The sequence below is a fragment of the Lepus europaeus genome, chromosome 15 (genome assembly GCF_033115175.1).
Source record: "Lepus europaeus isolate LE1 chromosome 15, mLepTim1.pri, whole genome shotgun sequence".
Taxonomy (NCBI): Eukaryota; Metazoa; Chordata; class Mammalia; order Lagomorpha; family Leporidae; genus Lepus; species Lepus europaeus.
The window spans coordinates 42,945,811-42,973,624 of record NC_084841.1 but is presented as its reverse complement, the minus strand read 5'-3'; the positions used below and the strand labels follow the sequence as shown (position 1 = coordinate 42,973,624).

General features: G+C 43.2%; 1 protein-coding gene across 3 annotated transcripts in view; it reads left to right on the top strand.

Annotated features, from left to right (window-relative positions):
* The first annotated feature begins 962 nt into the window (after nt 1-962).
* Nucleotides 963-27,814, top strand: part of SLC38A9 (solute carrier family 38 member 9) — a 92,454-nt gene continuing 65,602 nt past the window's right edge. For 2 of the 3 annotated variants that reach the window (XR_009868058.1, XM_062211975.1), the window contains exons 1-2: nt 963-1,090; nt 13,505-13,648. Coding sequence is in view for 2 of the 3 variants with exons in the window: in XM_062211975.1 (XP_062067959.1) it covers nt 13,539-13,648 (110 nt within the window). In the remaining variant the exon portion in view is untranslated. Of the gene's footprint in view, nt 1,091-1,437; nt 1,502-13,504; nt 13,649-27,814 lie in introns of those variants that run through there. The other variant, XM_062211976.1, reaches the window with a different exon arrangement.

The window sequence follows — 27,814 nt, the reverse complement described above, 5'->3', positions numbered from 1 at the left end:
TCTTGCTTTTCCTCAAGCCCTCAGTGGGGTTGGAGAGTGCAGACCTGGCGATAAGACCTTGGTTTGAATTCTAGATACTTTGTCACTTAAAAGCGATTGACCTTGGGCAAGTCACGTAAATTCTCCAGGGCTGTTTCTTTATCTATAAAATAGAAACGTACTCTTCTATAAATGTCAGAAAGACTTAAAAGAGATACATGTAAAATGCTTGGCACTCGATATTTGTTAAATTTGGATATTAAATTTCGGTTCTTTACCACATTGCAATACATTGTTGGGTCCCCCCACCCCCATTGTTTAAAAAAAAGAGCCACTTGCTTCCTCTGCAAGGAGAGTTTAGGGGTTCTTATGTGACTTTCACAACACACTGATTTTACTTAGACTTCGTTTGGGGGTGGCCTTGGGAAAAATTGCTGAGCGAGGGGATAAAATCTTCCGAAAGCCCCTCTTTTAGCCTAGAGGCGTACATTAAAAAAAGAAAAAAGAAAAAAACGAAGACCACGATCCAGACGAGGGAGAGGGGCATGCCAACCCAACAACTGTGTCTACGTGTGTTCTGTGTGCGCGCGTGCCTTCAGGGTCCCAGTACTGACCAGAATACACAGCAGGAGCAGAGAAATTCCGAAAGGGAGGCAGACCTTTGGAGATCAGCCCCAAAAGGTCTTGCCACATCACGTTTTCTCACGTGGGCCCCGGGGTTATAAGGACTGCAGGAGATCACAACGCTCCTCCTCCAGGGCTCGGCGCCAACGACCCTAGCGCACACAGGCTGCAGTTCCCCGGGAATTGCACACCTGCGCGCGCCGGCTGCCCCGCCTCCCGACACCGGAGGGCCGGGCTCCGCGGTGAGGAGCGGCTGGCCGTCGCAGTGCCCTGTGGGAGTTGTAGTCCGAGGCGGAGGGAGGCTCAAGAGCCGCTGCGGGCGTGGCGCGCTCAGAACTCCATTCCCCGCCGGCCCCCGCGGCCAAAGCTGTTGTCTCTTCCTGTTTGGGGGACGAGGAGTCCCCAGGCGCAAATTGCGAGGATTTAGTAAAGGGGGTTGTTCGTCTTCGCACCCAGTTCTCCGAGACTGAAGGTCTGGCCTGCTCAGGTAGAGTACATTCCGTCGTTTTGCAGTCTCATCTTTCAGGAGGATGGGAAGGGAACCAAGGGGAGGGGAGAGAGGGAGGGCTGGGCTTGCGGTGATGCCGGCTGTCACCTGGGAACTGTCGCGTTTGAGGGTGGTGGGACGGGGAGCAGTGAGGCCAACGCTGGGGACCACGGAGACGGCGCGCGCTCCTCGCGGGGCTCAGTTGCGGCAAAGTCTGGTCGTCCCGCGGGGGCTCGGGGAACCCGAGGGGCGGTGGGAGTGCGTGCCTGCGGAAGCCTTAGGGGAAAGGCAGGGTCCCGGTAGATCCTGAACCCCGCGCGAGCTCCCTTCTCTCTTCCTTGCAGGGAAGGGCTGGAGAGGGGAAGTGAGAGAGGGGTCCCCTTTGCACAGACGCGGTGGGAACCACGGCTGGTGAGCTCCGCGGCGCCTTCTGCACGACCCAACCGTGGGAGTGAGGGGTCTTGATGGTGGGCGGAGGGGTGTCTTCGCTGTCTCAGACTTCTGGACCTAGGAGGGGCTCAGTCTCCTTTTTACAGATGAGAAACTGAGATCCACTGGGTTGGAGAAACCTGCTCGCCGCCAGGTAACCAGGTGGCGGCCAGGTTGACTAAAACATGCTTGTCATGACTCCCAGGCAATGCTTATCCATCGCTGGGATCAGGAGATCGGCGAGTTCTAAGCCATACCTTCTCCTTTTTTTCTTCTTAATGCCTTCAGACGTGACAGAGATCTAGCACAGGCAGGGGGATAACAGGCAATCACTGAAGGGATCTTTTTAAAAACGTCTCACTAAGTCAAAGTAACTCTTGTCATAACTTGAAGAACCATCTCTGCCTCGTAAGCAAGATGAAAGGTTGGGGGGCCGGCGCTGTGGCGCAGCCGGTTGAAGCCCTGGCCTGAAGCGCCGGCATTCCATATAAGCCGGTTCTAGTCCCGGCTGGTCCTCTTGCAATTCAGCTCTCTGCTGTGGCCTGAGAAAGCAGTAGAAGATGGCCCAAGTCCTTGGGCCCCTGTACCCATGTGGGTGACCCGAAAGAAGCTCCTGGCTCCTGGCTTCAGACCAGCGCAGCTCCAGCCGTTGCGCCATCTGGGGAGTGAACCAGTGGATGGAAGACCTCTCTCTCTGTCTCTACCTCTCTCTGTAACTCTGTCTTTCAAATAAATAAAATAAATCTTTAAAAAAAAAAAAGATGAAAGATTGGTAGCAGAGAGATGGTTTCTTTGCTTCTGAGAAAATTGTTTACCGGCCGGCGCCGCAGCTCACTAGGCTAATCCTCCACCTTGCGGCGCCGGCACACCGGGTTCTAGTCCCGGTCGGGGCACCAGTCCTGTCCCGGATGCCCCTCTTCCAGGCCAGCTCTCTGCTGTGGCCAGGGAGTGCAGTGGAGGATGGCCCAAGTCCTTGGGCCCTGCACCCCATGGGAGACCAGGAGAAGCACCTGGCTCCTGCCATCGGATCAGCGCGGTGCGCCGGCCGCAGCGGCCATTGGAGGGTGAACCAACGGCAAAAGGAAGACCTTTCTCTCTGTCTCTCTCTCACTGTCCACTCTGCCTGTCAAAAACAAAACAAAAAAAAGAAAATTGTTTACCTTCCCTGCCCCAACTTAAGCCCATGAGAACAGGTAGTCTTAGCTTTCTCGTCAAAATCTTAAATACTTGTATCTGTCAGTTATACACGTAAAAATATGCTGTTGGTGTTTTGTAGTATGGGCCAGGCTAAAGCCTGGAGCCAGCCAGTTCCTGGTTGCCCACATGGAGGACGGAGGGGTCTCAAGCAATTTGGCCCTCTTCTGCTGCTTTTCCCAGACTTTTAGCAGGGTACTGGGTTGGAAGTGGAGCAGCCGGGATACAAACCTGTACCCATATGGAATGCTGGCATTGCAAGTGGTAGCTTTACCGACTCTGCCACAACACCCGCCCTAAGAGGTTAATTTTTACCAAGCCTGCATTTTATAATGTGCTGAAATCTCAGTTCTTTGCTAGTGTTCTTTCTTTCCTAATACCTGAGCTAACTTGAGAGTGGTTAGTGTTCCTGGGGTGGGAAGAGAGGTGCTTCAGAACTATAGCGTTGCTTTCATTGGTGATGTCTTTATTAGACCACATTGTCCTCCAGTACTGTCAAATTCAACACGCTTTGAAGCATTTATTGATAAGGTTGGAAGCATGTTCCAACTATCACATCTGAATTAGGGCATTATAGCTCCTGGTGGCTGACCTAAGTAAATGAGTCATAAAGAGGAAGTTTAGATAAGTTTGTTATCCTGGACTTTATAGCAGTTATAGATTTACATAGGAGAAAATAATATATACATGACTTAACCTTTCCACCAGACTGTCTTTTTAGGAGTGGTTCCATTTACTTTTATATTGGCGTACTACAGAGTTGGATCAACTGTGACCGAATTTGACCTGCTGATGGATTTATTATCTTTCTATAAAGTTTTATTAGAACACAGCTGTATGCACTTTTTTTGTTGCCTTTTATGCTAAAAGACAGAGTTGAGTAATTGTACAGACTGTATGACTTGAAAAGCCAAAAATATTTACTACTATCTGACCCTTTACAGACAAAAATTTATCAATCTCTGGCCTAGTAAACTGAATATAAACACGGTATCTGAAACTCTGTAACATATGCTGACATACTAGTAATACTAATTTTTAGCCTCTGGGAAAGAACATAAAAATGCTTGTATGGTGGTTCTGTAGTCACATTTGTTTGGGCATATGCCAGTATATTCTACTGATGCTAGTCTCTTAGCATAGACACTGTTGAGTTGTTTTTGCAAAGAAGTGTGATAGGAAGTTTCTGAGGTTAGTATGGAAAGGGATAACCTCTTTGAAGTATCCTGATAATCACAATACCTTTTTTAAATGTCGTATTAGCTTCCTTTGGTTTCTCTCTGTGTCCTTTTATGGAGCTAAGCACTTCAGTATAGATACCAACATTTTAAATAAAATGATAATACCAAGAAGTCAGTTAAACTGTTGGATTTCCTGTTGGGACCAGTCTGTCTTTGTGCTTCTGCAACAAAATATATGAGACTGGGCAATCTATAAACTACAATGTACTTCTCTGCCAAGTCCAAGATGAGGATGCCATCAGGTGCAGTGCTTGATGAGGACCAGCATGGCACCTTATTGCTCTGGTCTCACATGGTGGAAGGGACAAAAAAGACAAAGAGTCTTAATTCCTTCCAGCACTTTTAGAATGTTGCTAATCCCATTGATGACTTATTCATTACCCAAAGGCCTCATCTCTTTATTTTTTTGAAAGACTGACTTATTCAAAAGAGTTACAGAGAGAGGTAGAGGTAAAGGTAAATAGAGAGGGAGAATGAGAGGTCTTCCATCCACTGGTTCATTCCCCAGATGGCCACAACATCCTGAGCAGAGCCAATCTGAAGCGAGGAGCCAGGAGATTCTCTTGGGTCTCCCATGTGGATGTGCAGGGGCCCAAGGTCTTGGGCCATCTTCCACTGCTTTCCCAGGCACATTAGCAAGGAGCTGGATTTGAGGAGGAGCAGCCAGGACTCAAACCAGCGTCCATATGGAATGCTGGTGCTGTAGGCTGGGGTTTTAACCCCCTGTGCCATAGCACTGGCCCCAGCCTCATCTCTTAACATTGGTGATCAAGTTTCATTATGTGAATTTTGGAGGGGACACAAACCATGCCAAGACTCCATACTAAAACCAATCTTAAGGTAAACAGATGGAGATTCAGTATTCAATGACTTTGACTTAATAGTATTGCATCTAACTTTTTGTTTTAAAGCTCAGAGATTGAATGAAATACTAGAAGTGAATATGTATGGTTATGTCATGTTGCAAATTTAGTTCCCACCAAGTTATATCAGTGTTATGCCTATGGCAAACTAATACTGTTTAGGTATTTAGCAATTTAATCCTTACATACTAGTCTGTGTTATCATCTATGTAATACTTATATTAGCTGTGAAATTCTAACTTACCTCTCAACCTAACTTATCAAACTTCAGAATATCATACTTCCAGTCATCAACATATTCCAAAAGGCATTGTATTTGTTTTGAAACAATATTCTTGGTGAATTTGAAGTTCAGACTAATTGACAAACTGAAGCAGTTGAAAATTATGTTTCCTTACATTTATATATGTTTATTTGATACCATTTTTATCAAACCACATTTATATACGTTTCTTCATATTTACTTGAGTATTATTAAACCTTTGAAAGGTGCTGGGGACTTCAGACTCCTCATTTTTGGTTTGTTATTTATTAAAAAAGATTTATTTATTTGAAAGGCAGGTACAGAAAGGGAGAACGAGACAGATCGAGAGATTTCACTCCCCAGATGCCCACAGTGGGCTGTGCTGGGCCACGCCAAACCAGAAACCAGGAGCTTCATCTGGATCTCCCTCATGGGTGGCAGGGACCCGAACACTTGGTCCATCCTCCACTGCTTTCCCAGGCCATTAGCAGGGTGCTGTACTGGAAGTGGAGCAGCTGGGACTTGAACCAGTGCACATATGGGATGCTGGCATCACAAGCAGTGACCTTACCCGTCACAATGCCAGTCCTATAGTTTATTATTGTAAATCATTGAGGTATCAGTTTTCTTCTGCTTGTTTGAATAAATAGTTCACTTTACTATGCCCAAAATTTCAGATTTGCTTAGAACCAATACACATGTGATTAAACTGGAAATTTTATTTTAATTCCTAAATGGCCCTAACATTTTCCTCAAGTTTGATTATCAGTTTTTAATAAACCTGACTGAGGGGCCAGCACTGTGGCGCAGTGGGTTAAGCTGCTGTCTGCAGCGCTGGCATCCCATGTTGGCGCCAGTTTGAGTCCTTGGCTGCTCCACTTCCAATCCAGCTCCTTGTTAATGTGCCTGGGATTCATCTGAGCTAGTTTACTTTAAGAAAAATAAGTTCATTGAGTGTAACTTGTCCAAACAGCCAGGCATGCACTTTCCTTCATCCAGGTCCCAGCTGTTTTAAAGAGCTGAACACCACTTGCTATCATAGATAGTTACTTTTTTATTTGTAAATATAGACAGGGAAGATCTGATATTCAGAGGTTGCTTTTGTCTTCCAAATAGCCTTTCTTTTTTTTTTTTTTTTTAGGTTTATTTATTTGAAAGTGAGAGTTACACAGAGAGAGGAGAGAGATCGAGAGATCTAGAGAGAGAGAGAGAGGTCTCCCATCCTATGGTTCACTCCCCCATTGGCTGCATCGGCCAGCACTGTGCCGATCCGAAGCCAGGAGCCAGGAGCTTCCTCCTGGTCTCCCATGTGGGTGCAGGGGCCCAAGGACTTGGGCCATCCTCCACTGCCTTCCCAGGCCGCAGCAGAGAGCCGGATAGGAAGTGGAGCAGCTGGGTCTCGAACCGGCACCCACATGGGATGCCGGCGCTTCAGGCCAGGGTGTTAACCCACTGTGCCACAGCACCAGCCCCCCCAAATAACCTTTCAAATGCCCACAGGGCCCCTGGGCTTGACTGGCCCAACACCAGGAGTTGGGAACTCAGCTCAGTTCTCCCACATGTGTGCAGGAGTCCAATTACTTGTGCCATCACCACTGCCTTCCAGGGTCCATGTTAGCAGGAAGCTAGAGTCAGGAGTGAGCCTGGTATCAAATCCAGGCTCTCCAATTTGGGATATGATGTGCTAACCTGTGTCTTAACTGGTAGGCCATAGGTCTACCCCCTAACTCTTTAAGACATACATCACAGTTTAATGTAAATAACTTTCAGAATCAAAATGACCTGGCTCTAGTAACAGCTATAGTTTTATTAGCTAAGTGATTTAGAACAAGTTTTTTATCTGAGCTTCAGTTTCTTCTTTTTCTTTTTGGTAATATGAAAGTAGTATCTATTTCCCAAATTCTAAGGATTAATTGAAATTAAATAGTAACATGTAAGACATTAGTTCAGTCATAAGTATTTAATAAGTAAGTGTTAGTTTCATCTTCTACTACCTTTCTGTTGATGTGTCTTTTTTTTTCTAAGTTTTCCTCCAAAATGACACTAAATTCACTTCTTTAGAAATGAATTCTTCCTGTTTAGCACTATTCCGTTTGTGACAGTTCAGTTTAAGAAAGTCGCTCTTTTTATTTTTCATTTTAATTTTTTTTTTATTTTTTTTATTTTTGACAGGCAGAGTGGACAGTGAGAGAGAGAGAGACAGAGAGAAAGGTCTTCCTTTGCCGTTGGTTCACCCTCCAATGGCCGCCGCCGCCGGCGCGCCGCGCTGATCCGATGGCAGGAGCCAGGTGCTTCTCCTGGTCTCCCATGGGGTGCAGGGCCCAAGCACTTGGGCCATCCTCCACTGCACTCCCTGGCCACTGCAGAGAGCTGGCCTGGAAGAGGGGCAACCGGGACAGAATCCGGAGCCCCGACCGGGACTAGAACCCGGTGTGCCGGCGCCGCAAGGCGGAGGATTAGCCTGTTGAGCCACGGCGCCGGCTGCTCTTTTTATTTTTCTTACCGTACTCAGTTTACTCCCTTTATAGCAGAGGCATGTTGATATGTCAGCTGGTTTTATTTAAGCCACTGAGATAAGCCAATACACAATTTTTCTATTTGCTTTTTAAAAGCCAAATGCATAATAAAATGATAGTTATGTTTATTGAGCATTCTCTGCTTATCTGCCACATTATATGCATTATCTCACTTAAATTTTTTAAATATTTATTTATTTATTTGAAAGACAGAGAGACAGAGACAGAGAGCGAGAGTCAGTTTTCCATCCGCTGGTTCACTCCCCAAATGGCTGCAACGGCCAGAATTGTGCTGATCCGAAGCCAGAAGCCAGGAGCTTCTTCCGGGTCTCCCATGTGGGTGCAATGGCCCAAGGACTTGGGCCATCTTCTACTCCTTTCCCAGGCCATAGCAGAGAGCTGAATTGGAAGAGGAGTAGCTGGGATTTGAACTGGTGCCCAGATGGGATGCTGGCACTGTATGCAGTGGCTTTACCTGCTATACCACAGTGCCAGCCCCCCAAAATAAATCATTACCCTGTAGGACTAGTATTTCTATTATTTCCCAAACTAGTGAATCTTAGAGAAATTGAGTAAGTAGCCCAAAGTCACACAGTTAGTACATGGCAGAGCTAAGATGCAAATCCAGCCAGTCTTAACACCTGACCTATCAACCACCACACTCTCCAGTTTTTTTTTTATAAAAAGCATTTTTGATGCTTATACCTTCATGCTATTTTCTTTCTTTTTTTAATATTTATTTATCTGACAGGTAGAGTTACAGAGGCAGAGGAGAGAGAAGTCTTCCATCCTCTGGTTCACTCCCAAAATGGCTGCAACAGCTGGAGGTGGGCTGATCCGAAGCCAGGAGCCAATAGCTCAAATTTATACTAATTGCTGGCCCTAGTTTCTAAATTAGCTTAGTACTAGATCAGTGCAAGATTTATTCTTTTGAGTTAGAAAGTTTAGCTGGTTCTTGAAAACATGGATTCATATAATTTATATGTTCAAATGTGGAGCATAATAATCTTGAATATAAAGTATTGTTCAATGGTAATTATTACTAGAAAGCAGATTAAGATGGGCAACTATGATATGTTAATTTCATTAAAACAGTTTTGAAGTGAAAAAGAAGCTTAATCATTCTGTTCTTTTGTGTACATAATAAAACAAGCAATTCAGTAGACTTTTTCAGTCTTAAATTTCAAAACTAAAAGATAGGATCACTCAAGATTACTTTAACCCACTAATTTATGAAATTAAGACTGACAGTTTTATTATTTTCTTAATTAAAAACTTAATTTGACTATCTTGAAAAATAATTTTCTATTATAACAAGTAAAAACATCTATATAAAAATAACAGGAGTCCAGCGCTGTGGCACAGCAGGTTGAAGTCCCAGCCTGCAGCGCTGGCATCCAACATGGGCGCTGCTTTGAGTCTTGGCTGCTCCACTTCTGACCAGCTGCCTGCTAATGCAGCTGAGAGAGCAGCAGAGGATGGCCCAAGGCGCTGGGCCTCTGCGACCACGTGGGAAACCCTGAAGAAGCTCCTGGCTCCTGGCTCTGGATCGGCTCAGTTTCAGCCTTTGCAGCCATTTGGGGAGTGAACCTGTGGATGGAAGATATCTCTCTCTCTCTCTCTCTCTCTCTCTCTCTCTCTCTCTTCCTCTCTCTATAAGTCTGTCTTTAAAATAAAATGAAAATCTTAAAAAAAAAAAAATACACTTAAAGATTAAGCTGGCCATAGCACAGGTCATCCTCTGGTTTACTCCCCAAATGCCCTCATCAGTTGAGACTTGGCCAAGGTTGAAGTTAGGAGCCAGAAACTCAATCCAGGTCTCCCATATTGGTGGCAAGAATCCAGTCACTGCCTCTCAGGGTCTGGGGCAGCAGGAAACTGGAGTTAGTAAGCTGAACTGGGCACCAAATCCAGGTACTCTGATGCAGGATGTGAACATCCCCAGTCAACATCGTAACCACTAAGTAAATGCCTGGTGGAAAATTTTTTCAAAATCTATAACTTCATATGTATAAATATTTAGAACCATGCCAAACACTACTAAAGTCCATTATTTAAGAGTCTGCTATTGGCCAGTGCTGCGGCTCACTAGGCTAATCCTCTGCCTGCAATGCCGGCACACCGGGTTCTAGCCCTAGTTGGGGCGCTGGATTCTGTCCCACTTGCTCCTCTTCCAGTCCAGCTCTCTGCTGTGGCCCGGGAGTGCAGTGGAGGATGGCCCAGGTCCTTGGGCCCTGCACCTGCATGGGAGACCAGGAGGAAGCACCTGGCTCCTGGCTTTGGATTGGCGCAGTACGCCGGCCATAGCAGCCATTTGGGGGGTGAACCAACGGAAGGAAGACCTTTCTCTCTGTCTCTCTGTCTCTCTCTCTCTCACACTGTCTAACTCTGCCTGTCCAAAAAAAAAGGAGTCTGCTATTATTGTGAATGTAATGAAACTAAACTGTGAGGAGGAAATAATACAGAGTTGCTAAGAAATGCTAATGAAAAATTTTTCTGTTGATAGGTAGGAAAACCATTTTTGTTCTTAAATATCCAAGAACTGATTTAAAAACACCTTCAGAAAGAACTGCTAGAGCATCCATTTGTTTGAATTCTATACAGTAGTTAATTTGGGATACAGACTATTACAGTTCTATTATATAGAGTGTGGCTGGGGCTGGTGCTGTGGCATAGTGGGTAAGGCCACTGCCTGCAGTGCTAGCATCCCATATGGGTGTGAGTTTGAGCCCTGGCTGCTCCACTTCCAATCCAGCTCCTTGCTATGGCCTGGTAAAGCAGTCAAACATGGCCCAAGTGCTTGGGCCTCTGCACCTATGTGGGAGACCTGGAAGAAGCTCCTGGCTCCTGGCTTCGGATTGGCCCAGCTCCAGCCATTGCAGTTATTTGGAGAGTGAACCAAAGGATGGAAGATCTTTTTGTTTCTCCTTCTGTCTGTAACTGTACCTCTCAAATAAAAATAAATAAAATCTTAAGAAAAAAAAACCTTAGTTGTACCACAGAAGATTAAACTGAGGGAAAAATAAAGCAAATGACCATGTAACCAGAACCAGAATCAAGTTGCAGAAATAGAATATTGCCATCACCAGATAAGACCCTCTCCTATCCTTCCTCATCACAGCGTCTTATTTTCCCCCCTTGAGTAGAGTTTCTTAGCCTCAAAACTATTCACATTTTACACTGGATATATCTTTGTAGTAGGAGGCTGCCCCATGCCTTGTAGTATGTTTAGCAGCATTAATGATCTCTACCCACTGGGGACCAGTAGCACTTCCCCCAATTGTAACAATTTGCTGGGTGAGGCCAAATTCCTTATTACCTGCCTCTACAACTCTTATTTGCTGTGCAGAAAGTAAACTGTAAAGAGATGAGAGTGGAAGCAAGGAACTCTATTAGATATCTGTTGTTGTGATCTTGGTAAGAAATGATGGTCAACAAGTATCTGGTAATAACAATAGATAGAATTAAAAAGGAGAAAATGATCCAACACAGGAAGCAGTCCGCACAGCAGACTTATAGAACGACAAATGCCCTAAACAGCACTCTGACCTCAGAATCTGCCCTTAAGGCATTCGGATCTGGCTAAAAAGCCCACGAGAGCATTACAGGCATGGAAAGCCAAGACACACATAAAATGTTCTACATGAAAGATTTCTGTGAGTGAGATGCCAGTGGAAAGAAGAGACCATCAAAGAAGGATGTGCTTTGCTCTGAAAGGAGGAGGGAGCTTCCACTTTGCTTATGGTTCTGTATAAATGCTGACGGAGTTTGTGGAGTCAGAAGGCTTCCATAGCCTTGGCAGCTCATGTCAAGAGCCTTGGATGATCACTGATGTCATAAATAACAGTGTTGATTGTTAAATCAAAAACAGAAGCACTGTGCACCTATTCCTCATGTAGGACCTCTGTCCTTAATGAATTATACTATGAGAATTAACTGTAAAACTTGTCTGTAAACAATACTTTATGCTTTGTGTGTGTTTGTGTGTGTGTACAAATTATTGAAATCTTTAGTATAGAGTTGGTCTTCTGTATATAAAGTTAATTAAAAATGAATCTTAATGAAGAATGGGATGGGAGAAGGAAGTAGGAGATGGTACAGAAGTGGGGGTAGGAAGGTGGATATAGGGGGAAGAACCACTATATTCCTAAAGCTGTACCTGTGAAATTTGTATTCATTAAATAAAAGCTTTCTAAAAAAAAAAAAAAAGAGAAAGAAAGAAATGGTGGTCAGATTATGGATGTATTTAAAGGAAAAGCCAGTAAGATTTCCAAATGAGTTGAATGTACACTGTGAGAAAAAGAAGTCTTGGGTGATTCCAAGAATTGTGGCCTCAGCAGCTAAAAGAATAGAGATTCTGTCAACTGAAATCAGATAAGTAATGGGGAGGGTAGTTTTGTGGAGGGCCGGGGGGAAGAAAAATTTTGGACATGTTAGGTCTGAGATGTCCGTATATCTACATAAAGATATTGAATAAGCAGATGCGCAAATCTGAAACTTAAGAGAAATTTAGGCTAGAAATATTACTGTGAAAGTTGTCCTTGTCTACATTAGTAGTATTTTCCACAATGATGGAAATGTTTTATATCAACACTGTCTAGTGTTGTAGCCATTAGCCACATACGGCTATTGAGCACTTCAAATGCAGCTAGTGTGACTGAGGCACTAATTTTAGATTTTAATTAATTTAAGTGGTTGCATGTGGCCAGTAGCTATTGTATTGGATAGCACAAATGATAGTTTTAAAACCATGAGGGGCCAGCGCTTGTGGCATAGCAGGTAAAGCCACCACCTGCAGTCCTAGCATCCCATATGGGTGCCGGTTTGAGTCCTGGAGGCTCCACTTCCCATCCAGCTCTCTGCCATGGCCTGGGAAAGCAGTGGAAGATGGCCCAAGTCCTTGGGCCCCTGCACCTGTGTGGAAGTGCCAGGAGCTCCTGGCTCCTGGGTTCAGATCAGCCCAGCTCCAGCCATTGTGGCCATGTGAGAAGTGAACCATCGGATGGAAGACCTCTCTCTATCTCCCTGCCTCTGCCTCTCTGTAACTCTGCCTTTCAAATAAATAAATAAATCTTTAAAAAAAAAAAAAAAGCTATGAGGCTAGGGGCCAGCACTGTGGCACAGCAGGTAAAGCTGCCACCTGCTGCACTAGCATCGCATGGGTGCCAGTGCCAGTCCCAGCTGCTCTACTTCCAATCCAGCTCCCTGCTAATGTGCCTGAGAAAGCAGTGAAGGATGGCCTAAGTCCTGGGGGCCCCTACACCCATGAGGGAGACTGGGAAGAACCTCCTGGCTCCTAGCTTCAGATCTGCCCAGCTCTGGCTGTTGCAGCCATTTGGAGAGTGAATTAGGAGAAGGAGGGACCAATAGAGAGAAAACCTGGAGGCCTAATGAATTGGCTTATCAAGAAAGAGAATGAGTCTTTTTGGCTAGTATTCCTGACAGGTCAAGTAAGTTAAAGACAGAAACCCGCAGATTACCAGAGTGAAGGCCACTGGTGATCTAACAAGAGTGGCTTCTGTATAGTGGTGGGGAAGGTGGCCTGATTAGTGTAGGTTCAAGGTTATTTATTTGAAAGGCAGAGTTACAGAGAAGAGGGGAGGGAGAGAGAAAGAGAGAGATCTTCTATCTGCTGGTTCTCTCCCCAAATGGCTACAGTGGCCAGGCTTGGGCCAGGCCAAAACCAGGAGATTGGAACTCCATCTGGGTCTCCCATGTAGGTAGCAGAGGCCCAGGTACACACATCATTTTCTACTGCTTTCCCAGGCACATTGGCAGGGAGCTGGATCAGAAGTAGAATAGCTTAATCTCTGACCAGTGCTCATAAGGGATGCTGGCAGTGTAGTGGCACAGTGGGTTATTTTACTTATGAATAGTAACATGTTTTAGAATTAAACTGAATTGTTTGTCTTTTCTGATTTATGTAGGACTAAATTCCTCAGTGCCTAGCAGCTAAGAAACATGGCAAATATGGCTGGTGATTCCAGTCATCTCATCTCAGAGGTAGACCCTGAAATACATCCTGGACCTATGAATATCCAATTTGATTCTTCAGATCTAAGGTCCAAAAGGTAAGTGTTTAAAATAAAGCACTTATTTTGTAATTATGGTTTTTAATGACTGAAACAGAACTAACTATAACCAAGCATGTATAGATTGGCTTATAAAGTATCCAGTTTCCTACAGGATTTGTATTTGTGTATGTGTGGGGTGGGGAGAAATAGGAATACTATTTCCTAATTTTTACTTTATTTTTTTTTTAAAGTAAACTTGGCATCTCTAATGGTGGTAGGGGTGAAGCAAGTTTTACCAAGTAAGATGCACTCATGCAATTTGTTTAGCAACTATGTATTAATTACCTGCTCTGTGCAGGGTAATAGGCTAGGTGCTGGAGATAGAACAGTAAAAATAGTAGAAATACTCTGCACTTTCATTAAGCAGAATAGTTTAAGATAATTTGAGTTTAAATTTTATTTCACTCTACACCTGGAAATCCAAAAGAATCCCTTGAGAAATTACAGATAGTAAGAGAATTCAATAAAGTGGCTACTTACAAAATAGGTCAAAATAGTTTTCCAGTGAGGAAATATATTTGAAGAAAAAATACCTAGAAATAGTCTAGAGTGTGTAAAATCTAGTTGAAAGAAACTTTAAAATACTCATGAGGAACAAAAGTAAGTTCTATAGCATTTTTCATCAAATCTGAGTTGCTAATGATTATAAATTACATTTTTTAGAAATGTATCAAAAAAACTGCTAGTACCTCTGCTGCAATAATCTCTTAGGACTTAGAATTTTTGTATTGCATTTATTGAAAGAATTCTTGAACTTGATTTTTACCACTAATCTTTCGTGCAATTATAAAATGGAAATATAAACAAATCAATTATGATATAACTAATGTCACCTACAGAATCTAGTTCTTCTCATTTGCTTTTACACTTTGAGCCATCAAAATAGGTGCTCCTCCCCCCCCCCCACCCCCCAAAATTGTCCTTTGTGCCATTAAGAGCACTGATGGTGTAGCATTTCAGTTTTCTTCCAGGTCCAGTTCTGATGCCTGCACTTTGCTGATCTTACCAGAAGGTGTCACAAAAGGTTTTCTAACAGCATGATTCATATTTCTTCCTCAAATGGTTCTTAGAGGGGTTGACTGAGATGACTAGGTCTTTTGGTTACCTGTCCTGCCTCCAGGAACAACTAGCATCATACTGTGCCTTGGCTGACGGTGATGAGGGTGTTAAGGACTGTGAGATGCACCCTTACTCAGAGAGATTTGAATATGTATAATAGAATCAGTAAAGTATGATGTGATGAAAAAGCATATTCTGCTCTGTGGGAGTAGTCTAAAATAAAGATCTTGTGGTCTTTAAATTTTAATCCATAAATTTAATGTGATTCCCCCAGAAAAGGCCAGTAGGCATTTCCAAAGTTTATATGAATCAGCAATTTCACAATTAAGTGTTAATCACAGTGCCAAATGATACATGTATGAGGTTATTTAATGCATATTTTTTATAATAGCAAAGATTGAAAGGAACCAAAATGTCTTTTCTTACAGGATTGGATAAATAAATTATGGCACATTCAAACAATAGAATATTTTTCATCTATTAAAAAGAAGGAGATGGCTTTATTACATATCAAAATTGGAACAAATTTTCAATTTACTTAATTGAAAAAATTGAAGTGCAGAGCAATATGTGTAGTGTGCCTCTATTTGGGTAACAATAAGTCAATATATTACATATAATTTCATATATATAAATGAAGTCTGAGGAAATCAATGGAAAACTAAGAGTGGTTGTCTCTTAAAGAGGAACTGAGTACTTAGGTAGAACAATGTGGCAGCATCTGTTTAGTAAACAGTCAACAATTATTCAACAATCCCTTCCTATTTCTTTTCTTTTTTTTTTTTAAATTTATTTTTTTATTTGAAAGGCAGAGATACAAGGTCGGCGGGGGGGGGGGGGGGGGGGGCGAGGAGAGAGATCTTCCACCTGCTGGTTCACTCCCCAAATGGCTACAACAGCTGAGGCTGGGCCAGGCCAAAGCCAGGAGCTTCCTCTGGGTCACCCACATGGATGCAGGGCCCAAGGACTTGAACCATCTTAACCATCTTCCTCTGCTTTCCCAGGTACATTAGCAGGGAGCTGGATTGGGAGTGGAGCAGCTGGGACAAAAACTGGTATCCATTTGGGATAGTGGCACTGCAGGCCGTGGCTTAACCTTCTACACCACAGCACCAGCCCTCTGAAACCTCTAAATTCTATGATAAATAATTGACCACTGTGACAATAGAACATAGGTCAGTAAAGCATATTCCATTATAGTAAGTTGTCAGGAGTTCAACAGTTCTCTGAAAATTTAACTGAGTAGATTAAATGTAAATATGTTTTCTATAATGAAACTTGTCAAAATGAGAAGAAATCAGCTATTTACAGTCATGGCATAACTACCTAGGTAAGCATATTTTAAAGAAGACATGTTTTATAGGGACTTACTTCCACATGCTGATTTGCTTGTGACAAAACTGATGAGAAAAAAGTATACCTTAAAATATTGTTGTTTATGTTAAAACATGGATTACTAAGGTCGATGTTTAGCGTAGCGCTTAAGATGCTAGTTGAGATGCCTGTGTCTCATCAGAGTACCTGGGTTCGTCTCCCAGCTTCACCCGCAGTTCCAGCTTCCTGCTCATGTACACCCTTGGAAGCAGCAGGGGATGGCTCAAGTGGTTGGGTCCCTGCCATCCACATGGGAATTCAGCTTCAGCTAGCCCAGACTTGGAAGACATTTGGGGAGTGAACCAGCAGTTGGGGGTTGTCTGCCTGGCTGTCTGCCTATCTGCCCGTCTCTCTGCCGCTCAAATAATAAAATAAGGGAAGGGCATTATGGCACAGTGAGTTAAGTCACAGCTTGGGATGCCTGCATCCCGTAAAGAAGTGCCTGCTCTGCGTCTGATCCAGCTTCCTACTAATGTGAACCCTAGGAGGCAGCAGGTAACAGCCAAATGCTTAGGTTCCTGCCACTCACTTGAGAGACCAGGCCTGGCTCCTGGCTTCATCCTGGTCCAGCCCTCGCTATTAAAGGCATTTAGGGGTGAACCAGCAGATGGAAGGGCTCTCTATCTCTCCCTCTTCTTCTGCCTTTCATATAAATAAATAAAACTTTTTAAAAATATAAAATAAACATTATATATGAATGATTTTGCTTTTATATATGTAAATAAAAGTTAGGCACACTGAAGGGAAAGTGTCTTTCATGAAAAGAACCAGTTTAGACAACTATTTCCATAACTTCAGTCATTTTAGAGGGTCCTTAATGACTTTAGTAATGTATCAGTACTGCTGTGTAACAGAATTGTTTACTTTTTAAGGTTAAGGCTAATGATATGCTTTAATATACATTGCAATAAATACTAACTAGTCACCATAATTTGTGCTACGTAAAATTGTCTTCCATATACCTCCACTTTGGGACTGTCTTGTCAAAGTATAAAAAGCAACATTTTATTCTCAGATTGCTTACACCCAGTTTAGCTTGTGGTTTCTATCTCTTCCACTAGGTGGCGATCAAAATCATGTATTCATTCAAATACAAGAATTTTTTTTTAAAGATTTATTTATTTATTTGAAAGGCAGTCACAGAGAGGCAGAGGCAGAGAACGAGAGGTCTTCCATCTGCTAGTTGACTCCCCAAATGGTCACAAAGGCTGGAACTGAGCTGAGCCCAAGCCAAGAGCCAGGGGCTTCCTCCGGGTCTCCCACGTGGGTGCAGGTTGCCCAAGGACTTGGGCCATCGTCTGCTGCTCTCCCAGGCTATAGCAGAGAGCTGGATTAGAAGTGAACATCTGGGACTCGAACTGGCGCCCACATGGGATGCCAGTGCCACAGGCGTCAGCTTTACCTGGTACGCCACAGCACCGGCCCCTAAATACAAGAATTTTAAAGATAGTCTGCTTGACCTGGTTATCATTTTGGTAGAATCGGGCACAACTAAGCTGGAGAAGGGAGCTCGTCTTATGAGAGGATACACAGCATAGCCTTTTGGATCATCATGTTTTGTGCTGCACACCATCCAGAAGCTACCCCATCAGCTTTTCATCTGGGTTGGGGCCGGAGTGAGTTACATGGGTAGAGACAAAAAGGACAGAAAAGTTTACAACCTCCAGGATTGTCTTGGATATATCTGTTGGCAACTAGCAGTCTAAAAGATTGTTGTCCTGCTTTTCCCAGACTTTCTGGTAACCACAGATAGAGCTGGTGGAATTCAGGATTGCTTCACGTTCTGCTGCTGCCCCGAGACTGTGCTCTTAGAGGAATTGATGGTTCCAGCCAGCGTGCAACCAGATTGTGAAAGAATTCATCTGTTTTTGGGATTTCCCCTTTCTTTTCATTCTTCCTCTGCCTCTGTTTTCTCTTCTACTTTTCCCAGGGCCTAGGGCTTTCATAACCTTCTGTGTGTGCCCACTGCCGCCCAGGACAGGAACTCAGGCTTAACCCCCAGGGAATGCTTTGTAAACCATTCTTTGCTTCTGCCCTTATTCATCAGTGTTTATCTGCCCTACTCCTGAGAACTGTTTTGCCAGCTCGGTGTTAAAACAGAAAAAAACCTGATGTGTCAGAGTTCTAGTTAGTTACCTACCCATGGCCGTTTACTTTGTAAGATGGAGAATCCTGGAAATAGAAAATCCTAACCTTGAGGTTCAGAATGATGCTTCTAATAATGTTTCAAGTGTTCTAAGAAAGCAGAGAATAGAGGTATTTTAAAAAGAAGCAGCTTTCCTAGTGCTCTTTGGAGTACTAGATATGCTATATCACCTTTTTTTTTAGTTATTCTTTTTAAAAATTTATTTTGTTTATTTAAAAGGCAGAATAATAGAGGGAGAAAGAAAGAGAGAGAGAGAAAGAGGGGGATAGAGGGAAGCTTCCATCTGCTGTTTACTCCCCAAGTGGCTGCATCAACCATTTTTGGACCAGGCTGAAGCCAGGAGCCTCAAGCCAGAAACTCCATCCAGGTCTCCAGCGTGGGTGACAGGAGTCCAGGTGGTCCATCATCCACCACCATCCCAGGCACATTAGCAGGAAGCTCAGTCGGAAGCGGAGCAGCTAGGACTCATACCAGGGCCCCAGTGCAGGCTGCTGGCATAGCCTGCTGTGCCACAACACTGGAGCACATTGTTTCTCAGAACATCTGCTGGTCTGCACACTTGTATGTTGGCTTCTATTTTACTGTCACTGTAGAGTAGCCTGAATTGACTCTTTGGTAATTATGGCCTCAGGAGAAAGGGGAGAAAAGGAGGTTTACAAAGGCAGAGTGAAGAGTTCATGTATTAATGGATAAGGGTAGATCCTGGCTCAGTGACAGTGATAGGGAGTCACTATTTAAGCTTGAGGGTTTCGTATTTGTATTAACCATGCACAGATGGTAGAAAAGTGAATATATATATATATATACACACACACATATATATATAATTTTTATTTATTTCAAAGGCAGAGTTACAGAAAGAGAGACCTTACATCCACAGGTTCACTCTCCAAATGTCTGCAATGGCCAGGGCTGTGCCAGGCTGAAGCCAGGAGCCCAGAACTTCTTCTGGTCTTCCACATGGGTGCAGGAAGCCCCAACACTTGGGCCATCTTCCACTGCTTTCACAGGCTCATTTAGCAGGGAACTGGATCAGAATGAAGCATCCTGGTCTTGAAGCAGCACCCATATGGGATGCTGGTGTCACAGGCAGTGGCTTAACTCGCTATGCCACAACACTGGCTCCGTAAGTTCTATTTTGAGGAAGTTGCCATACGTGTTGAATAGAGGAACAAGGACCTTTACCGTTTCTCAGTGGCATGGTGCTGCTGGCCAGCTTGCCAATTGTGTTACTATTTCTATGCCCTTGTTCTCCTCCCTTCTCTGTACTCCCTTCCCTTCCCTTCTCCCACCCAAACCCTCTTGTCTCCCACTTCATTATTTCTCCCTGGTGAAACTGTGTTTCAGCTAGATGCTTGAAGAGAACCATCCAGGCTTTGGAGTTAGAGGTGAGGTAAATCCAAATATGGACTTGGTTAGGCTGGGATCTCATTGCCAGTCCCATCCCTTTATTCTCTCAATTTCTTTGTTCTTACGTGTTTTTCCCTCTGCCTCTCTTTGTAGGCATCTTTGTTTGCCCAGCTTCTGTTGTGTACACATCTGCTCACCTGAGTTGCTTCTCTTTCTTAGATCTGTCTGTTCTATCTGATTTTATTATTTCTTAACCTGCTTGGAAATTGTGTTTTCTCTTCTTCCTTCCCTCCCTTATAACATTATATGAAGAAGCCTGAAGAGAGAGGCAGCCTGGTTGTATTTTACTGGTGCTCATTAGGCCCAAGTCAAAAGTGCATTTTGTTACGTGAAAGAGTATGAAGATTCAGGGGCCGGAGCTGTGGCTCAGCAGGCTAATGCCCTGGTCTGCAGTGCTGGCATCCCATATGAACGCTGGTTCGAGTCCCAGCTGCTCCTCTTCCGATCCAGCTCTCTGTTATGGCCTGGAAAAGCAGTAGAAGATGGCCCAAGTCCTTGGGCCCCTGTACCCACATGGGAGACCCAGAAAAAGCTCCTGGCTCCTGGCTTTGGATTGGCCCAGCTCTGGCTGTGGAGCCAATTGGGGAATGAACCATCGGATGGAAGATCTCTCTGCCTCTCCTCTCTCTGTGTAACTCTGACTTTCAAATAAAATAAATAAATAAATCTTTAAAAAAAATATTTAGGTTAGTATCTTCCTCCATCTACTTAATATTATAACATATTGAGATATATATTTAGTCACCAGTGAAATTGATCACAAGTATGTAATGAGATTTGACACTTAATAAACTTAAAACCAAATATTATTAAATTAATGGTAGTACCTAAAATGCAAAGTTCTTGTTAATGCCCAGTCGCTGATGGTAGCTCAATGATAAGAAATTGATGTTAAAAACCACAATAAAATTATGCATTTTGACTTCCCTTTTTTTAGTGTTATTCTTAGAATGTATCCTAAGTCTGTTGTTATATAACATTCCTTTTTTTAAAATTATTTGAGAGATAACTCAAGAGAGTTTACTCCCATCTGCTGGTTTACTCCTTAAATGCCCATATCAGCCAGGGCCAGACCAGGACAAAGGCAGGATCCTGGGGCTGAATCTGAGTCTCCTGTGTCGGTGACTAAAACCCACGTACTTGAGCCTTTCAGGGTGCACATTAGCAGGAAGCTGAAATCAGAAGTGGAGCTGAGGCTGAACCCAAGGACTCTGATGCGGGAAGTAGCCTCCCACGCAGCTTGTTCACCCCATGCCAAATACCTGCCCCCACCACAAGTTTTTATTCATATCTGCTTTCTACTTACTTGTAGTTCATATGCAGAATATCTTCTAATCTCACTTTTAAATCCTTGCTTTGGTATTCTTCATTCTATCTTTAAACATAGCTATGTCCAGGCACCTATGTATAAAAATTTACTTCCAACTTATATTAGAGAGAATTATTTGTATTTCTAAAAAGTTTTATCTGTAGATAGGTGGGTTTTTCTTTTGTTAAGGCTAACAAGTGGAATGATGGCTAGGATGAGAAACAGTGGGAATGCTGAAACAGAACTGGAGTGAGTATAAACTAGTACACTTTGGAAACGAGTTGGTACTTATCTACTAATATGTAGGGATGTATCCTAAATTTGTTATCTGTAAAAATGTGTGCAAAATCGGAGATAAGCAAAAATCTAGATTATAATTTATTTGTTAAGAGCTCCAAAATGGAAACAATCCAGATACCCACCATCAGGAATGAATAAATAAATTGTTGTGTTTCTACATAATGAAATATTACATAGCTATGAAAATGAACAAACCGTCAATACAGAAAAGAGCATAGATGAATCTCACAGATAATGTTGGCAAAAGCAACTAGCTTGAGAAGTGTGTGTTTGTGTGTATATATATATTACATTATTCACTTTATATAAATTTTAGCAGCAAGCAAAACTAACTTTAATGTGTATGTCCAGGAAATACACCAAAATGTTAACACTGATTATTTCTCTATTTTTTTAACAGTGGCTTTTTCTAGTGGGTGATTTTATTTTCTTCAGTAACTTCTATATTGTCTTCAATCTTAGACAATGTACTACTTTTTTAAAAAGAGATTTACTTACTTATTTGAAAGGCAGAGTTAGAGAGAGGAAAGACAGTGAGATCTTCAGTCTGTTGGTTCACTCCCCAAATGGTTGCAATGGCCAGGGCTGGGCCCGACTGATGCCAGGAACCAGGAGCTTCTTCCAGGTCTCCCACGTGGATGCAGGGGCCCAAGGACTGGGCCCATCTTCTGCTGCTTTTTCAGGCACATTAGCAGGGAGCTGGATCAGAAGTGGAGCAGCCAGGACTCGAAATTTCACCGACATGGGGTGCCAGCACTGCAGTCAGCAGCTTAACCTGCTGTGCCACAGCACCAGCCCCAATGTACTTTTCTAAAGAACAAAGTTATGTTAAAAATATTGTATTTCTATAATTTAGAATAACTCATTTACCTTATAATCTTATTATCACTTTTGCTTCTTCAGGTCTTTATTTATTTTGAGAGGCGAGCTATATACTAAAAGAGGCTCCATCTATTGACCCATTTCACAAATGCCCACAGTGGCTGGGACTGGATGTGCCAAGACTGGACCAAGTGTGGCTGGGCCAAGTATAGCCAGGAGCCAGGAATGTAATCTAGGTCTCCCCCATAGGTGGTAAGGACCCAGCTGCTGGAACCATCACCTCCCAAGGTCTTTAGTAGCAGGAAGCTGGAGTCAAGTGCTAGTATAGGTTTTCAAATCTGCATACTCTGATGTGGGACACAGATGTCTTAACAGCTAGACCTGCCCTTAAATGACCTTTTTTTTTTTTTTTTTTTTTTTGGTAAAGAGAGCATTGGGTTTTTTGAAATGATATTTTAAGAGGTTCTGAAATAAATAAGAACCCTGTAGGATCATAGCCTTGTGGGTGCCTGCCATAGGTTCTGGCTGAACTCAGCCGGGAGTGGAATAAGACCATTTGTCCCACTGATGATTGAGTGCTTTGCTGGGTTTCTGTTTCCATGCAGGGGTTGTTCTATGGAAGAACATTCACTGTGGTCATAGTTTTGGCTTAAGTTGAAGTTCCTTTGTTTAGCTTTTGTTTTGTTTTTAATATGTAGGAAGTAGATTGTGCAAGGGATTAAGTTGGATGAGGCCTGGGGACATCTGGTTGCAAACACTTCTAGAGAAAAAAAAAAAAAACCCTGTTTCATACTCCCTGACATAGATCTGGTAAACTCATGAAGACTCACTGCTCTTCCCCTCTGCCCATCAGGAAAGAGGGTGTGGAAGCTTCTCCTGCAGCTCTAAGTCCCTAATGGGCCTTCAATGGTCTGGACAGGAGTTTATACAATCTTTTCTGTAAAGGAACAGATAGTATTTTTGTGTGGGTATAGAGACTCACCTTTGCTATTTGGGGGGATGTAGTTATAGACAATGCATAGTTTAATGGGCCTGGATGTGTTCCAATAAACCTCATTCACAAAAATAGGCCATAAGCCCAGATTTGTCTCTTTGCTCCGTTGTCCACTAACTCCTGGCCTGCCAGAAGTGGCTCTAGGGGCCCAAGTGCGGCCACTGTAGGGACTGGTACTTCCTGCTGCTGAGACCTCTAGGAATACCTCTTATCTTATTTCTGGAGAAGTTAAAAAGCCAGGCCTACTCAATTTAATTTTATTCCAACCTAACAGTCGCTTCTTGTAAAGATGCCTGCTCAAAATTCTTTTAAAAATCTTAAAAAAAAAAAATTTGTTTGAAAGGCAGAGTTACAGAGAGAAAGAGGGAGAGACAGAGATCTTCTGCTGGTTCACTCCCCAAATGGCTGCAGTGGTCGGAGCTGGGTCCATCTGAAGCCAAGAGCCAGGAGTTCCTTACAGGTCTCCCACGTGGGTGGCAGGGGCACAAACACTTGGGCCATCATCTGGTGCTTTCCCAGGCCCCCCAGAACCCCATTATGGAATGTCAGCATCACAGGCAGTGTCTTAGCCCACTGCACCACAGCACCGGTCCCTGACCAGAGTTACTCTGGTCAAAATGACTCTCTGGACAGTAAAACAGTCTCTGACATCTCTCTAAACCTCATGCCACTGAAGCAAACTTAGAGTCCGTTGGTAAGGGCTTCTTAAAATTTTAACTGCCATAAACCCTAGGAGTTTAGGCTAAGGCTAAAAGCAATAAATAAGGGGAAAGTACCATATTTCAAAGAGCAATAAAGTTTTACAATAAAAATTGTCTAAGAATCACTAAAATGCTGAAGTGGATATTTGGCACAGTGGTTCAGGCACTGCATGGAATGCTTACATCCCAGATCAGAGTGCTTGGATTTGAGTCCTGGCTCTGCTTACACTTCCAGCTTCCTGCTAATACACACCCTGGGAGGCATTGGTGAAGGCTGAAATACTTGAGCCCTTGCCACCCACATAATAGACCCAGATTAAGTTCCTGGCTCCTGGCTTCAGCCTGGCCCAGCCCTGGCTCTTGCAGGCATTTGAGGAGTGAACCTGTGGATGCAAGATCTCTGTCTCTCTGTGTCTCTGTACCTTTCTGCCTTTCAAATGAAATGAAATAAGTATTTTTTTTAAAAAATCACTAAAATACCAAAAAATTGGTAACAGCATTTTTCTGTATTAGGATTCTTTCTATATTAAGCTGATTATAATTTTAATTTTAAATAATGCTGTGATTAACAGTTTTTGCATACTTTTTCTGTATAAATTTTATGTTTCAATCAAATAGAATCTCAAAAGTACCATTGGGACAAAAAGTATAAACACAATTAAAGCTCCTGAAACATGTAACTGAATTGCTTTCTAGAAAGCTTGTAGCAGCTTACACTCCTACCAGCAATGTGTGAAAGTTCCTATTTAAACAAACCTTTCTAACACTGCTTGTTTCCTTTTTTCCCTAAAATATCCCTTACGTTTTGTTTAATAAAGCTTTCTTGTTTGTTAGTTGATAGAAGCCAGTTGGCAGGGCAGGTTTCATGTTGGACTCTGGCCTTTACCAGCTTGCACTGTTATTCTGGGATTGGTTTGCCGAATAACATGCCATGCAACTAGCAATGGATTCTGGTCAGGCTACTCTAATGGTTGCCATCTGGGTTGAAAATATGGCTATTATCACCGGAATGACCAGTGTATATAGACCACTTGTTGCAGCGTCTTTCCACTGGGAATGCAGAAGTTCTTTTAGAGTGTTTGCCATGCTTGAGAGCCATGATAAAGATGGTTGCTAAGGCTTTTGAGGTAGAATCCCCTTCTTAAATGTCTTACTTTGGGGCCAGCGTTGTATAGTGGGTTAAGTTGTAGCCTGCAACACCAGCATCCCATGTGGGTGCTTGTTCGAGTTCCGGCTGCTCTACTTCTGGTCCAGCTCCCTGCTAATGGTGTCCGGGACAGCAGCAGAGGATGGCCCAAGTACTTGGGTCCTTGCACCCACATGAGAGCCCCAGAAAAAGCTCCTGGCTCCTGGCTTTGGCCTGGCACAGCCCTGGTCGTTGAGGACATTTGAGGAGTGAACCAGTGGATCAAAGATTTCTGTCTCTCGCTCTCACTCTATAGCTCTGCCTTTCGAATAAATTTTTTATTTTTCATTTATTTATTTGACAGAGCCACAGACAGTGAGAGAGAGACAGAGAGAAAGGTCTTCCATCCGATGGTTCACTCCCCAAATGGCCACAACGGCCAGAGCTATGCTGATCCAAAGCCAGGAGCCAGGTGCCTCTTCCTGGTCTCCCATGGGGATGCAGGGGCCCAAGCACTTGGGCCATCCTCCACTGCCTTCCCAGGCCACAGCAGAGAGCTGGACTGGAAGAGGAGCAACCGGGACTAGAACCCGGCGCCCATATGGGATGCAGGTGCCATAGGCACCGACCCCTCAAATAAATTTTTAAAAAATTTTTTAAGTGTTTTAGTCCATTTTGTGGTGCTGTAATAGAACATCAGCCCAAGCAGTTTATAAATAACGGAAACTTACAGTTCTGGAAGCTGAAAAGTCCAAGATCAATGTACCACCTTTCAGTCTGGTGGGGGCTGCCTGGCAGCGTCCTCCCGGGCAAAAAAGCTGAAGAGCAAGCTAGGCAGTTCTGCACAAGGCTCTTATCCTTGTTCATGAGCGAGGAGCCATCAGAGTCTACCCACCTTTTGAAAGAGCCCCACCTCCTAATACCATCATATTGGCAGCAGCTGAACTGGGGAGGGGACTCAAGCCATAGCATTAAGTTATGGGAGAGGAATAAGAAAGAACCTCTTTGTCCCTTTTTTTTCTTCAGATATTTGTTTATTTGTAAGGCAGAGTTACAGAGAGAGAGAGAGAGATCTTCATCTGCTGTTTCACTCCCTAAATGACCACAACAGCCAAGGCTGGTGTAGGCCGAAGCCAGGAGCCAGGAGCTTCCTCTGGGTCTTCCATATGGGTGCAGGGGCTCAAGCACTTGGGCCATCTTCCACTGCTTTGCCAGGTACATTAGCAGGGAGCCAGATCGTAGTGGAGCAGCCAGGACTCCAGCCAGCACCCAGATGGGATGCTGGCATCACAGGCAGCTGCACCACATGCCAGTCCCAGAGCCTCTTTTTCTTTGGTGATCTTTGGTAGATATATTTTATTTTTGTGTTTTCAATTTCTAGATAATTGAATTAAGATTAAGAAAGCAATGTTAGTATTCATATGATGAATCACATGTATGCAAAAAATAAGATTTCTCATATATATATATTTACTGCATTATTTACCTCCTTTCTTGCCTTTCTAGTTTTTAAAGGAAGAGAAATTGTAGTTAAAGCAGTAGCCTGGCAGTTTCCTTATTCCCCACTTTTTTTAAAAGTTAGGTTATGAAACTGGAAATTTTATTTTTTTTTCCAGAAATCCTTTTGGTAGATGTGTGAGAGGAGAGTAACAATTGGCATAATATTACAGGCTGAAGTCTGCCCTTAAAATTAAAGCAAGCTATTTATTTGAAAATATTAATGGCCGGCACCACAGCTTACTTGGCTAATCCTCCACCTGCGGTGCCGGCACCCCAGGTTCTAGTCCTGGTTGGGGTACCAGTTCTGTCCCGGTTGCTCCTCTTCCAGTCCAGCTCTCTGCTGTGGCCCGGGAAGGCAGTGGAGGATGGCCCAAGTGCTTGGGCCCTGCACCCGCATGGGAGACCAGGAGGAGGCACCTGGCTCCTGGCTCCTGGCTTCAGATCGGCACAGCACACCGGCTGTAGCAGCCATTTGGGGGGGGTGAACCAACTGAAGGAAGATCTTTCTCTCTGTCTCTCTCTCTCTCACTGTCTAACTCTGCCTGTCAAAAATAAATAAAGAAAATATTAACTTAATACTCTTCTTTATTTGTTGCACTTAAGTAAATTGAGACAGTTTATTTTGGCATTCTCATAAAAATGGGTAAAAGAAGGTGCTTCTAGAAGAACTGTGATGTCTTGGGAACTTCCCCCACATTTCTAATCTTTCTCTGTGAAAGGTCACCACCATGTCCCATTTGGAATTGCTCTTTCTGACCAGAAGATGGAATGGAGTGGGTGTGGTGTTGGTAGTGTTACTGTTTACATCAACCCAGAGAAGAACTCAAGATCTGTTGTTAGTTTTTACTTACAGGTGCATCTAACATCTTGAATGAAATGTTCCTTGTACTTATATAATTCTTTAAGCCTTACTGCAGTGCTGATTATAACTTTTTAAAACTACAAACCTTTACATTTCTGTTAGTGATCTTTGTGTAGCCAGAAGAGAAGAGATTATTTGTCTTTAGCACAGCAGAGTTAAAATAATAACTGGATTTTTTTTTTCAGGTCACACAAATTAAAATGTATATTTGATTGATTTTAGCAGCTTAAATTTATGGACAATCTTATCTATAATCCATTTAAAATAAAACTCTTAATAAAATTTCCCCATATGGACATACAATATGTACACACATATAACATAGCATAGTAGACCAATATAGCAATTTTAATAATAGCTTTTAAAATCTCTAACTCTTTTTGTAGATTGCCAATTGATTTGAATTGCTTTTTGTTTTTAGTAACCTCAGTTAACCATACTTTCTCTCAGTTGGTCCTGTTAATACATTATTGGCTTCATCTGTTTCCAGAGCCATCCCAAAGTACTGAATACAATAGAAGTGGCTGGAAAAAGTCCATAGGAACCTATAGGAGGACAGC